Source organism: Castor canadensis, chromosome 1, assembly GCF_047511655.1.
Source record: "Castor canadensis chromosome 1, mCasCan1.hap1v2, whole genome shotgun sequence".
Classification (NCBI taxonomy): Eukaryota; Metazoa; Chordata; class Mammalia; order Rodentia; family Castoridae; genus Castor; species Castor canadensis.
In genome coordinates this window covers 76,162,503-76,178,273 of record NC_133386.1, presented here as the reverse complement: position 1 = coordinate 76,178,273, position 15,771 = coordinate 76,162,503, and the positions used below count along the sequence as shown (strand labels likewise).

At 34.3% G+C, this 15,771-nt stretch overlaps 1 protein-coding gene across 6 annotated transcripts in view; it reads right to left on the bottom strand.

Moving 5' to 3' along the window:
- Snx14 (sorting nexin 14) overlaps positions 1–15,771 on the bottom strand; it is a 93,310-nt gene that overhangs the window by 11,486 nt on the left and 66,053 nt on the right. For 3 of the 6 annotated variants that reach the window (XM_074078596.1, XM_074078571.1, XM_074078590.1), the window contains 5 exons: positions 12,919–13,002; positions 11,426–11,526; positions 9,095–9,206; positions 2,223–2,263; positions 1,983–2,102 (listed from right to left, as the gene is read on the bottom strand). In XM_074078596.1, coding sequence (XP_073934697.1) covers positions 1,983–2,102; positions 2,223–2,263; positions 9,095–9,206; positions 11,426–11,526; positions 12,919–13,002 — 458 coding nt within the window. Of the gene's footprint in view, positions 1–1,982; positions 2,103–2,222; positions 2,264–9,094; positions 9,207–11,425; positions 11,527–12,918; positions 13,021–15,771 lie in introns of all 6 variants that reach the window. The other 3 variants (XM_074078565.1, XM_074078581.1, XM_074078594.1) reach the window with 2 other exon arrangements.

The window sequence follows — 15,771 nt, the reverse complement described above, 5'->3', positions numbered from 1 at the left end:
CTTGTGTTAGATATTCTTAACCTAAAGGCATAAGTTTAAGACATTGTCCCCCAATGCAAGAAATATGAAAAGGGCTATCTCTCCTGATACATTGCCCCCAGTCTTTAGGGGTGTGTGTGTGTGTGTGTGTGTGTGTGTGTGTGTGTGTGTGTGTGTGTGTGTGTGTTTGTTGATATTGGGTTTTTAACTCAAGGCTTCATATTTGCTAGGGCAGGCACTTTACCCCTTTAGCCATGATTTTAGCTTTAGTTATTTTTTGGATACAGTCTTGCATTTTTGCTTGGGTTGGGTTGGACTGTGATCCTCCTATTTATGCTTCCTGTGTAGCTGGAATGACAGGTGCACATCACCATGCCAACTTACTGATTGAGATGTGGTCTTGCTGGGTTTTTTTTGCCCAGGCTGGCCCTTAAACCATGACTCTTCCAATCTCCACTTCTTGAAGAGCTGGGAGTAGAGACATGGGCTACTGAGCCTGACCTCTTTCATGGGGGAATAAAACCCAATCACCTAAAGTCATAACTACTATACTTTTGCATAGTCCCTTCTACTTCTGTGTACATGGGTGTAATCAATGAAGTTTAAAAAAATAGCACTTCTCACTTTTTTTCACTTGGCAGCAAATCAAGTATCTATGTTGCTTTATTGTTTCCAGAAGTAAAATTTATCCACTGCAAAATACTCCTTGAATATTAAAACAACTAATCATTCCTATAATGTTAAGAGTTCGTGTTATTTCTAATTCTTCATTCTATAAACAAGATACTTAATAAGTATCTTCACGTTATAGCCTCTTCTACTAGAATCTACCAGCAAATTCCTAGCATTTGGGCCACAAGGTCAAAGAGCATAAACACCTGATGATTTATTGTTACACAGTGCCAAATTTCTTTCCCTAAAAGTTGGGTCCATGTACAAGCCACAAGCAAAGTAAATTTCCAGTCTGACCAAACATCCACAAACTTCTTTGTGATGTATCCCTTAGATACTAAAATTCACACTCTAGTACAATTCCTCTTTCCTTATATTATCTCTGGGTAATTTTCTGTAATCCCACCTATCAGATCTTTAATATTTCATCATTCACAAAAGTATGTATACATAGTGCAGGCCACCTAAAAAGAAGAATTTCATGAGTCTTTTACATCTTTTCAAGAAGTTAAAAAAAAAAAAAAAGAAGTGCTGGGGTAGAACTAGAGCCTTGTACATGCTAAGCAAGTACACTGAGCTATAGCCTCAACCCTTCAAGCACTTTTGAGTTTCAACATCAAGGTATATTCACTCAATTCTGAGAGAGATCCAATATTACTAAGACAGATGAATGCACTTGTATCTATTTCTGGGAAAACAGAGCTCTTACTGAGCAGATCTGAGAATCACTTGACAAGATGCTTGAAGAGAGGAAAAAAGTTAAGGTACACATCTCAATTTTTTCTCTTGATCATGTTTTACTCTACCATGACCTTTTACTGAATTTTTGTGTTCAATAAAGGTAAATGTAAAGGATACACTAAAGAAAGCAAAATATGTATTAATACAGACAAAGCACAATCTACAAACATAGATTGACATGGGCCAAAAGACTTTAGTCACTATATTCTTCAGTTTTTCTTATTCCTCCTCTCCCCTTGGTTCTGTGCAGATTAGCTATCACTGAAGAGGTAGAACTGGAGACAGAACAGAAAAAAATAGATATACCAGAAAATAGTGGAAATAAAGGAGACAGAAAATAGGGAATAAGGTTAAAAGATTCAGAGAACAGAATAAGAATCTGTGTTCCAGAGGAGATAAGAGAAGGAACAGGAGAAAGGCAATATCTGTAGAGACAATAGCTAAGCATTTTTCAAAACTGGTAAGAAAACAAAGACAGACTAGTAAAGTAACAACCAATGACCACCACTTTATAGCTACACAGTCTCTTTCCACATCAATTTTGGGCTTGGCTACAAGATTTAATAGCTCCTTAGCGTAACATGCAGTACCTTCTTGTTGTTTTCTGAAGTAGGGCTGAGAATGGTCAATTCTGGTCTACTTGGTTTAGGCTTTGGAGATTCACAAGAATTAATGAAATTCATGATGAAAGTTTCCAAATGTTGACCTTTCTGTGATAACAGACCATTATAAGAAAATTGAAAATTAAGATTATGACTTTTAGTATCATATTCATCAATATTTACATATGCTATTATTATGTTATAAATACACATAAAACAGTTATTCACCTCTTTCATTAGTTTTCCAGGAACAGACTTTATAATTTTTCCTGCAATTAAAAGTAAAGTATTAATCTTTTGAATGTATCATATGCTTTATAATTGCTTATATGAGTATTCCACTAGGTAACTTCAGATAGTAAATACCCAAGTAAATAGTAAACTGTATGAAATTATTTATAATTGACCATTTCACACTCAACAGAAACTTATAATAAATATGGTACTCTGAACTATTTATAAATACATTCTGGATTTGCTTTAAAATAATCTAATGAGGTGGGAAGTGATGGATGCTATGGAAGAAGCCTAGTTTTGATATCTGTTGGAGTAAGGAGTTCATTATACAATTTTCTCTACTTTTGTGTATATTTGAGATTTTTCATAAAAATGTTATTGAAACATTTTAAACTGGTGAATATATAGTAATACCTAAAGACATACAAAAACTAGTCAAAAGTAAAAAAAAAAATTTTAAGAAACATTTAAACTGGGCTGGTAGAGTGGCTCAAGACATACAGTGACTGCCTAGCAAGTGCAAAGCCCTGAGTTCAAAGACCAGTAGCACCAAAAAAAAAAAAAAAAAAAAAAACCAAGATATTTGCATAGTTTGAATTCTTGAATTTTCAGATTAAGAATTTGTATTCTAGCAGGCATGGCAATGCACCTCTATAATCCCAGCACTTAGGAGGCAGGAGCATTGAGAGTCTGAGGTCAGTCTGGACTACATGATGAGACCCTATCTCAAAAAATTTCTATTCTGATCTGGACTACATGATGAGACCCTATCTCAAAAAATTTCTATTCTGATCGTATGTTTGCCCAAACTACTTCTTGATCTTATCTCCAGGTTCCCTTATCACAAAGTATTAAGCATTTTAACATTTAACTCATTGATTTAGTTCCACATACATGCTTAAGAACATACCATATAAAATGTTGAAAAACACTGCTTTTATCTCAGTAACACTGTCATTCAAACTTTTCCAGCTCATATTAGTTTGCTTTTTTAAATATAAGCTATAACTTTATGTAAAAGGAATCATGCTATATTTATTGTTTTGTGCCCTGCTTCTCTCATTCAAATTATGTTTCATTTTTTTTACAGCACTGGGGACTGAACCCAGGACTTCACCCATGCATGCTAGATAAGCACTTTGCCACTGAGACAACATTGTTTTTAAGACATCCACATTGTTGCAAGTAGCTTCAAGCTCCTTGTTCTAAGTATGCAGTGCTATATGTATTCAGTATTATGAATCTACCAGTTTATCTGTCCATCCTGCTGTTCACATTTCTAGTTTGGGCTATTATGAACAATGACGCTATAAGCATTCTTTTTTTTATGGTGAAATAATAGCAAAATGTCTTAGGAAAGGAATTTAATGTAACAGGATAAAAGTGGGGAGAAATGGGAAAAAAGGAAAAACATTTCCTGCTCCCCATGCAGGAAATAGAGATGTTATGAACATCTCGTAAGTATGGACACAAAACTCTCCAGAGTCTAATTCAAAGAGGAACTGCTGTGCCATTCAGTTTGTATATTCAACTAGTTTTCCAAGTAGCTTTCTAATGTATATTCCTACTAACAGTGTGTAAGAGTTCCTAGTGTGCCACATCAGCGATGATGCTTGACACTTGGTATCATCAGACTTTTTAAAACTTTGATCAATATAGTTTTATCTTTTCATGGTCCTATTATCTTTTTACATGATCTTTATGTTGTTCAGAAAGGGTTTTGCTACGCAGCACAGGCTAACCTCAAACTCGCAATTCTCCTGCCTCAGTTTGCAAATTGCCAGGATTACAGGGTGTACCACCACAATCAGCTCCAAAAGTTCTTACTTTTAATACAGTTAATATTGTTGATATTTCTTTTCTGATTAGTGCCTTAAGAAATCTTTCTGGCTGTGACTATAAACAGTTTGTATCCGGAGATTACAGGTACTGATGACACTGGGACAATGGTCCTCTTTCCTTTTTTCTTCTTTCTTTATCCTTTTTATATTCACTTACATGTGCATACATCGTCTATGCCACCTCTTCCCACCTCAAGCCCCCCTCTCCACCCCCACTTCCAGGCAGAACCTGTTCCCCTCTTCTCCGATTTTGTTGAAGAGAAAACGTAGGAGATAATAAGAAAGACATAGAATTTTTGATAGTGTGAGATGAAGATAGCTATACAGAGAGATTCCTATGCACTTGTGTATTGCAACCCACATTGGTTCATCTCTACCAGACCTCTTCGCTACTTCCTAGTCCCCTTCGCATAGTAGCCTCTGAGAGTTTAAGATTACTTTATTCGTTCCTCCACAGTGAGCACATCAACCACATTAAAGTTCTAGGTTTCCTCCCTTTTCCTATTCCTCCCGTGTACATTCTCCCCTTAGTGTGTGACCCATATCCAATAATACTACTGCATTTGTTTTAGGTCTATAATCCGCATGTGAGGTACAACATGTGATTTTTGGCCTTCTGAGCCTGGTTAACTTTGCTTAAGATGATGTTCTCCAGTTCCATCCATTTACTTGCAAATGACAAAACTGCATTCTTCTTTGTAGCTGAGTAAAATGTCATTATGTATAAATACCACATTTTCTCAATCCATATGTCAATAGTGAGGCATCTTGGTTGTTCCCATAGCTTGGCTACTGTGAATAGTGCTGCAATAAACATGGATGTGCAGGTGGACAATGGCCCTCTTTCCTTAAGAGTATTTTTATTAAAAAAAAAATACTGACAAGGCATGGTGGCACACATTATAATCCCAGCACTTGGGGGGTGGGACTGACGCAGGAGGATCATGTATTGGAAGCCAGCATGGACTGCGCAGCAAGAACCTGTCTCAAAACAACAACAATGAAAATAACAACAAAACAAATCAATTTTGCCTAGCAGGTAAACAACAGAAAACATTAAAAAATCTTTCTTTACCCTAAAGTCACAGAGCTATTTATTCTTCTGTATAATCTTCCAAAATCCTTATAGGTTTCTATACATAACTCTATGTATAGAGTTTTTGTTTTTAAAAACAAAACAAAACAAAAACCCAGAGTTTAAATGTATACCCAATGTCCCAGTAGCGTTTCTTGGAAAGTCAATTCCTTTTCCATCTTGAAAAGCCATGCTCACAAGTCATGCTCACAGCTGTATAGATGTATCTTGAGATGCTGTGTTCTGTTCCATAGATCTACTGACTAATCCAGTGTTGTAAGTTAAGACATATGATAGAGTTCTCCAACCTTATTCTTCTTCATCTAAAGTATGTCAGCTATTTGGTTCTATGCATGTTCATAGGAGCTACACGTTCAGCTTGTCAAGGTGCAAACACACAGTTTATTTGATTTTGACTGATACTGAATTATATCTAGAGATCAACATATGGGTAAGTTTATATTTTTAAAATATTGTGGCTTCTAAACAATGAATATGATTTCTATTTGCACAGGTCTTTTTTGATGTCCCCCAATCAAAGTTTGTGATTTTACTCTACTAGGTTTACTCCAAGATACTGATTCTAATAGCCTTTAGAATTCCTCAATTTGCTGCCAGTGTTCTATTTCCCAAACCCAAATTTGATTGGCTGGTTTAAAACCTACCAATATCTCTTCCTCCCTGTTTAGAGGGTTAAGTCCAAATTCCTTACCATGACACCTGCGGCCATAACTTATCTTTCTAGCTTCCCTGTCTTACATGTACCCTACCTTCCAGAACCTGTACACATCTTCAGCTGAGTCTCTTTTCCATGCCTCTTGTATATACCAGTCCCTCTAACTATCTCCTCCTGGTGATTTCCACTACTTTCAAGATCTAGACAAATGATACCTAGCCAAGAAAAGCCCTCCTAAACAGAGCCACCCAATCCTTTCTTTCAGCTGGGTCTTCAAAGATGGGTAATATATAAACATATAGATATAGAAGAAGAGTTCATAAGGTGGAAGAATACCATATAAACAAAGGCATTGCAGAAAAAGAATATAAGGGGTTCAATTTTGCTAACAAGTGAAAAAAAGTAGTAAGAAACAAAACTGTAAGAGATACCTTGGTATCAAACTATATAGTGCTTTTTAGAGATCTAAAGATTAAGGAATAAATATTTCCTATGATAACAAAGAGAAATGATATGATATGATAAAAACTATACTTTAGGAAGATAACTCTGGCAGTGATATATGATAAACTGGTTGAAGGCAAGAAAAGGACAGAAATCCAGAAGGCTAGAGAAGAAACTTAGTACAATCCAAATAAGAAGCAATGAAATCTGGTATACAGAATGAGAAGGAATACAAGAGATAGATATCAAAGAAGTAAAACTGACAGAATTCTGAAACTAAATAGACACGTAGTAACACATGAGAAATCCATGGTAATGTGTTTCAAGTGTGACTGAGATGACTACAGAGTCATTAGCGTAATTACATGTTGGTTCTAAAAAGAAGTTGTGAGATGAAGTAGCAATGTCCAACTGCTTGTTAGAAAAATATAACTTAAAGGTCAGACTCCATTTGAAATATTATTTTTGCAGTGTTGGGATCAAACTGAGGACCTCACACATATTCTACCCCTGAGCTACATCCCCAGCCCTGGAACTATTTATAGATAAGAACTAAAATAATACATTCTGCTGAACCTGGTAAGAACAAACTTGAGGGCAGAGTCTTTGGAAACACCTATATTGGGGTGTACTGAGACAAAGGAGGATTGTATAAGATGGAAACAAAGGAACAGAAAGTGGAATGAGCCAGTTTGTGTGTTAATGTATGCCAAAGAAAAATTTCTAAAGAAAAGAAGACTACAGAGAGGGTCAGGAAAGATAAGTGACCTCTAGTAGCAGTGAGATCATTGCTGATAGGCAGATGGAAGGGACTGAGAAACAGATCTTAAAACCAGTGATCTGCAAAGTAGAATATGCACTCCCCAGAGTAGGGGGGTTGCTGGAAATTTTTTAGAACTACTACTTATTTAATTGTATTTTTCTTGTGATCCTGGGGATCAAACCCAGGCCTTCACACATACTGGGCAAGTGCTGCTCTATAATTGAGCTACATTCCAAGTCAAAGTTCTTTTATTTGATTTTATGTTTGCAATGTATATATATATATATATATATATATATATATATATATAAGTAGTTATATAATATAACATATTTTGCATTTGGATTTCTGTTGATCTTTGGTATTTAGATAAGTTACAATAATTTATCAAAATGTATAGCTGGAATTAGATGCTCAAATATTACAACACAAAAAACATTTTCTGAAACATCTTTAGAAAATACTAACTTCAATCTCTATAATTATAGTATTATAATAAAATGCCTTCAGTATCTCAGTAGACTATGTTTTGACTGAATTTTAGAGCTCCAATAAAAAGTAATATATTAAAGGACAGCAAATACAAGTTTTCTGATAAATCTTCAATGCCCTTTAAAATAGTGCTAGTAGAAATAAAACAAACTATAAACATCAAAATGATTTTTACTGATTAAAAAGTCATCCTGAAACTAAGGGTTAAAATTTTATTCACCTAAATTTTTTTTTATTAATTGTTAATCAAAACTGTATAGAAAAAAATAAAAACAAATTGAAAACACTGAGATTCAAAGCAGAAATGTTTCCACACAGACTATCTCAAACGTACATTACATGTCAGAGTTTTTCTAGCCAACAACTAATTAAACTTTAAATAAAATTCATGTATAGAAGTAGCATGAAGTAAAATCTGCTCAGAATGCATCAAGATAATTTCATTGAGAAAGGGATTGAATGGACCAAAGTAAAGTATACCCACAGAGGGGATACATTGAGAAACCCCTTTCAACATCAACTTAAACGATAAGAACAAAAGACAGGACAGTGTATGTGGAAGGGTACTAGTGGAAGAGGGAAGGGTAAACAAAGGATATTAAGGTGAAGGTATATGGTAGATGGACTTCATATACCTATATGAAACAGAACTAAGAAACCTCTTGCAATTGCTTTAAGTGGGGTAAGGAGGGAGTTGAGGGGGAGAAACAACCGGGGCTATGCAACTAATGTACAATATAAGCCTAATTGGAATTGTCACAATACAAACCCCCTCCCCATACAACAAACACATCCTAATAAAAATGTTTTAATAAAGATTAATTTCATTGAATTTATAGAATGTTTACTCATCTGAATTACTACTATAAGCCACCCAAAGAAAGAATAGTTATAATGCTTGAATTTGCAAAATAAGGAAAGACACCATACACCTTGAAGATCTAGGGAAAAAAACAGCTGAGAATTCAAGTCAAATGTCAAGAGATCTTATCTTTTTTGAGATATTGCATGAGAAGTTTCATACACCATAGCTATTCACATAATGCAGGATGAATACATACATTCATATATGTTGAAGGTACCATCTCCACTTTTCTTACATAGTCATGGTGCAACACTTAACAAAAGGAAAGCATGCTGGGAAATGCACTGTAAGCAATTTTGTTTCGCAAACAACACAGCGTGCACTTACCCAAACTAAGATGGCTACAAAGCCACTATGTCAAAAATCTTATAGGACCACCGTCATATATGTTCATATATGTAGTCTGTCATTGACCACTATGTGTTATACAGCACATTACTTTATTTAAATTTAGAACACAAAAGTACATTGCTACTATAACCTTTTTATGATAAAGCATTTAGCTATAAGTGGCTGCTTAATAATCAGAACTCATAAAATAGATAGCTTAAAGTCAACAACTGACAACCTATACCCAACTGCAAAAATAAAGCCTATTGCATTCATCACCTGTTCATACCATATAAACTATTTTTCTAAACAATTTGAAAACAATGATTCTTTTCTTTTCAATTTATCCTCTTGTATTTTTCTTTCAATTGACTTACCAAGATTTACATCTGGTAGTATCTTATCAAGAAACTGTGTTTCTCCACCATTAGGAGAAAGAAAGTCTGCCAGCAGTTGACTGTTACTCAGTTCTGGATGCTGCAGAAGTTTCTTAAATGGGGGTAGGGGGAAGAAAAAACAGCTTAGAAATCTAGACGGGTAATCAAAACTATATTGAAATGATTTTAAACAAAGAAAAAACAACTTTAAATCACCAAAACCTATTATATGCTGAAAAAAACTGCATTTACAGACAGAATAATACAGCAATAATAAGACCTTGACCTCTACAGTTAGACATGTATGTGTTTGAATCCTGGCTTTTCTATTTGCTAGTTAGGTGACTCTAGAAAAGTTCCTAAATTATCCAGTAGTTAGCTTCCTCATATGTAAAATGTAGATAGCAACACTATCTACTTCATAGTGTAGTTACATAAAGCATTTGAAACAAAGGAAGTAAGATAAAGCATTAGCTGATATTATTTCTAGTTTCTCAACAATAAAATGAGTATTATAGGGATGGGGATACAGCTCAGTGGTAGACCACTTGCCTAGTAAGAGTAAGGCCCTGGGTCCCATTCCTATCACTGCAAAACATAAATTAAATGAATACCACAATATCATACAATTTTCTCTATAATTAAAAGAAGTTGGGGACTGGGGGAGTGGTTTAAGTGGTAGAGACCTGAGTTCAATCCCTACTATGGAAAAAAAATGTGGAAATGTGAAAAAACTTAGAAAATCTGTTCTCTGTTCTTATATTAATTTCTAACAAGATAAACTTTTTTTTTCTTGAGGTAACGTCTCCCTATGTATCCCAGGCTGGCCTCCAACTCATGTTCCTCCTATCTTAGCCTTCCTAGTGCTGCGATTAAAGGTGTGTAATCACGATGCCCAATTTAAAGTGACTTTTAAAAGTCAAAATTAATCCAGTCTTAACTAATATTCAGCTTTGCAGCTATGAAAGAGTTACAAAACTTCATGAGCAGAAACCTATATGAACAAAATACTAGCACAGCAGCCTCTAAGTTAAGTCCTTATTACCAGAAAATATTTCCTATAGAATGAGGTACTATAGTTCTTAGAATTACTTAGTTGAAATAATGGTTAATGATATCAAGAAAGACACAGGTTCATTCAAACATGTGTATTCAAACATCCTTGTAGTAATACTATTGCATATTTTAATTTACAAACCACCAACAAATTATACAGAAAACACTTTCAGCTAAAAGCATTCAATGGTTAAGACACAGGAAATAAAATATGAGTACCCCTTTTATACTACTGGCAGTTTCCAATTTAAAAAGTACTTACTTTGGGCTGAGCGCTGGTGGCTTATACCTGTGATCCTAGCTACCTGAAAGGCTGGAATTTGACGCCAATCCTGGGAGGACTGTGATTTGAGGCTAGCCTGGGCAAATAGTTTGTAGACTCCATTTCCAAATAACCAGAGCAAAATGGACTGGAAGTGTGGCTCAACCAATAAAGTGCCTACTTTGTAAGTACAAAGTCCCGAGTTCAAACCCCAGTCCCACCGAAAGTATAAACAAAAAATACTTATTTTGAGTTAGGAGGCATCTATACTTAACTAAATATTTAATACAAATGATAAAATTCCATGCCCAAATAAAAGAGATTTTTTTTAAACCAATAAACATGTCCTCTCTTTGGTCTTCTGTACTTGACAAAGAAATATCATTAATCTAAAGAGCCAGATATCTCAAATAACTTTTAAGCTACCCGTACCATCCACTGAAATAATATAGCAATACACTGCTTATATGATGCAATGTACACACACTGAGAAAAATGGAATTCAATTCTAAGTGGAGAATGGGAAAGTTGGTGCCAGGAAATTGGAAAAAAAAATCTATAAACTGCAAAAGAGAAGGGACTAAAGAATAAAAAGGGAAGGAAGATTCCAAAGTCCAAGAAGTACTAAGCACAAATCAAACAGAAAACAGAACAAACAATAACAAAAATACCTAGTATTCTTAAAATGTATTTCATCTTTTACACCAAAAGTTTTTCTTCCATTTTTTAACCTCCCCTACCTAGTTTTAATTAGCTTAAAGCCAATTAAAGGCTGTTCCCACCCACCCACCCCATCCAGGAAAATATCTGGTATTTCAATTGGCCATCATTTTTAAAAAACAAATAATATACTCTTGATAAAAATGCATTTTAAAATTTACATGGAAAATAAAAGAATGTAAAAAATTCACATGAGCAAGTTATTTATAAACAAAGAATACATGTATAAGAGAAAACTGGAGAATACTAAGATTGTTAATGTTTTAAATTAAGTAATACAGTTGGTGCTATACCTGTAGATATTCCTGAAACTCTTCTCTCTTTGACTTTAAGAATTCATAATTTTTGGGACCAATGATCCTCTTGGAAGGAAGCTGGGCATCAGGAAATGTGCCTGAAATTTGTACATATTAAAGTTCTTTCTATGCTATGAAACTACTTTAAAAACCTAATTTAAAATTTACTAAGACAAATTCAGATTCACAATACTATCTTGTAGAGATGTAACATTATCTTTTAAATAATCTTCAAAAAATCAAAGCACTTCCCATCAGAAGACCAGACTAAAGAACTTGAATCTATTGATAACTAAAATATTACTCTCTCACCATAACCACTCTTCATTAACACAGAATTTTTAGCCCTGTGAACTAGTAAAACAGCTTCAAAAAAATTACAATTAGATTTTTTTGAAATAGGTGGGATTCTATTAAATAAAACCTCATGGGAAAAAAAGGAAGCATTTTGTCAATGTTATATAAGCTTAAAGACAAAATTTTAAAAACCATGGATGTGCTTTCTCAAAGAGGGTTGACTCTGGAAGTTTTAGTAACAAAAAGGGACAATAATGTTGGGACTCCAACCAGCTTTTGATCCAGGTGAAAAGCACAGAGACAAATTATCTTTTTCTCCGCCTTAAAAAAAAAGTCCTCAGAGAAAGACACAAGGATGGTGTTGTAACAAACTGGCAGAGAGAAAAAGAAAACCATTTGAAGACAAGTACAAACTCAAAATCCAGAAAACAAAAACTATGGCATGACTATATAGTACTTATTTTCCCACAATAATCACTTAATCACAGCTCTTGCTCATATAGTAAGGTAAAGAAGGTTCCTTACCCTTCTTAATTCAAAATCAACCTGAATTTGAATCAAGGGACACTCCACAGAGCTTTTCTAAAATAAAAAAAAAATCAGGACAAAAAAATACAACTCCCCAACTCATGTACAACATGGCTGGAAATATTCATAACTGTATCTCTGATATTAATTAAAATAAATAAATACATAATAGTGAATAGAGTTAAAAAGAAAGGGTGTTTTCCTTTTGCAGTTGATCTACTGTCAAAAGAAACACTCAACTACAAGCTTTGTTTCCAAACCTAAATACAAAAGAATCAGAACATTTCCCATGATATGTAAGCAAACATATCTACCAAGGAAGATGGTGGTGGAACAAAACAACTCTGAATTGCCTGGCTTAAATTCTCTGCCACATCATGATAAATAAGAATTAAATAGGAAAGAGGACTTTTTCTTAAAAAGAAAAAAGTTGCCCTTTATATCTTATTATTTAAAAGGTCAATGTGTGTTGCAACAACTTATAAATATAAAAATAAAAAGATAGAAACAGTGCATACCTAGTATAAAAAAGTGCATACAACTACAACTGTCTCTATTACATATCTTTGGTACAGTTATTTAAAGTAAGAAAATTAATCTGGTCCAACAGCTTTCAAGAAAACTAATGCTGAACTGTAATGTTTCATAGAAAAAGAACAACATACCATGAAATTCTGTTAGCTTTGATTCAAGTACATAGAATTCAAGATATCTTCTATACACAGACCAATGTTCAGGCTCGTGCCCAACTGTGAATTGAATGAACACTGAATAGCAAGTTGTGAGATTTATAGCCAACCACCGAAACAATTAAGTATTTAAAACATTAATGATATAAAGCACTGCTTTATAGTCTTAATAACTTATTATTTTGGGCATCACATTAACATATTTTATCCTGTATTTTAATTTAAATTACCTAGAGGAGACTGATAAATTTCATCTATTTATGAAATTACCTGAAGCAACATACTTCTTCTACAACAGAATCATAAAGCTGGCAGGATCTTTAGAAAATAATGCAATTATTACTTTTAAAATGTCACCAAAATTATGTATTTCATAAAAATTATAATTTTGAGTCTCACAAACATTTATCAAACCATCCTGATATAATAATATAGTATAGAACAGCACTATCTGATAGAGTATTCTGAATTATGTAAATGTTCTTTATATCTGTGCATTGCTTCCAAGCAGCAATATGTTGCCCTAAAGCACCTCAAATGTGGCCAGTACCTCTAAGGAAATGAAATCTTAATATAACTTAATTTTAATGGCTACATGTGGCTAGTGGCTACCAAACTGGAAAGCACAAAGCAATGGCTGAAAGAATTGGTCAGGTCAGACTGCCTATTCCAATTCCAGCCCTCCCATTTACTATGTGGCCTTGAACAAATAATCTTGCTGTACCTTACTTTGCTAGATGAAGAAAAATTGTGCCTATCACATAAAAAAATAATCTACATGATGCACTTCTGTATAGTACATAACACAGAATCAGCACCCCCAAAATGTTTACTTCTATTGCTAGGATTTCATGTCATTCTAGCATAGATTTGCGAATGCAATGGATTGAATCAGACTGAAGCAGGAAGACTGCAAGTTTGAGTCCAGCCTGGGCTAGGTGGGAATGTAAATTAGTACAACCATTAGGTAAAACAGTATGGAAGCTCCTCAAAAATACTAAAAATAGAACTGCCATATGATCCAGCAATAGCACTACTAGGGCTATTGTAAGGAATAGCCCAAAGGAATGTAAGTCAGATAACAATAAAGACACCTGCACACCCATGTTTATTGCACCATTATTCACAGTAGCTAAGCTATAGAAACAGCCCAGATGCCCTACAACTGATGAATGTATTAAGAAAATGTGGTATTTATACACAATGGAATTTTATTCAATCACAAAGAATGAAATTTTGTTGTTTGCAGGTAGACAGAATTGGAGAACCCCATCTTAAAGTGAAGTTAGCCAGGTTCAGAAAGTCAAAGGTCACATGGTTTCTCTCATATGTAATATAGGCCCAATATAAATACAAGCAACAGTATGCATACATAGGGGGAAAAAAAGAAAGGAAAAAAAAAATCAATCATAACCTATAAAGTAAATGCTCATTTTCTTCTTCAACAAGTGGTCTATGTACATTTAGTTTGGGTTTTTTAAATCCTGAAAATGCTATATTGCTACACATATAAAATCAATGTAGTAAATATATTTTTCCCCCTACAGACCATGTATGGTTTACTAAGGTCACATTATACTGACAATAGAAATCTGTAATGATGACAAAATTATCTTTAGAAAATAAAAACAAGGCTGGGTGCCAATGGTTCAGCCTATAATGCTAGTTACTCAGGAGACAGAGATCATGGTTTGAAGCCAGCTCAAAGAAACAGTTTAGGAGACTCTATCTCCAAAATACCCAACACAAAAAAGAAGGGCTAGCAGAGTGGCTCAAGCAATAGAGCACCTGCCTAACAAGTGTAAAGCCCGAGTTCAGGATCCATTACCACCAAAAAGAAAAGAAAAACAGGAATTGAAAAATGGACTGCATCAAATTAAAAGCTTCTGCAAAGCAAATGAAACAATTGCCAGAATCTAAAAACCTACAGGATGGGAGAAAAATCTTTGCTAGTTATTCATTTAATAAAGGGTTAATATATATAAAGAGCTCCAAAATGAAACACAAGAATAAATAATCCAATTAATAAATGGCAAATGAATTGAACAGACGATTTTCAAAAGAGGTACAAGAGGCTAATAAATGCATGAAGCAATGTTCAGCATCCTTAGCCATAAAGGAATGCAAATCCAAACTGCATTAACATTCCATCTCACCCCAGTCAGATTGGCAGTTATCAAGAAGACAACAAATGCTGGCAAAGATGCAAAAGAAAAAAGAAACTCTTAGACACTGTTGATGAGAATGTAAATTAGTGCAGCTACTACGGAAATCAGTATGGAGGATGCTCAAGAAACTAAAAATAGAACTACCACAATCCTTCTATACCACTCCTAGACATATATCCGAAGGAATGAAGACAACATACAGTCAAGATACCTGTACGCTCATGTTTATAGCAGCACTATTCACAATAGCTAAACTATGGAATCAGCCTAGGTGTCCATCAAACAATGAATGGATAAAGAAAATAGGGCATATATACACAATAATGTATTATTCAATCATAAAGAAGAGAGAAGTTATGTTGGAAAAGGGATGGAACTGGAGATCATCATGTTAAGCAAAATAAGCCAGACTTAGAAAGATAACTATCTCATGTTCTCTCTCATATGTGGAGTCTAATCCTTTAAAAAGAATGACAGGGATATAAAATAGGTTCCATTTGGGGGTGGGTATTAGGAGGGAGAGGGGGAAGAAGAGGATATAGAAAGGTGAACATGGTTGAAGTAGTTTATAAACATGCATGAAAATAGAACAATGAAATCTGTCAAAACTGTTTTAAGGAATGAGGGGGAGTAACGGGGGGGAATTAATTGGAGCATACTG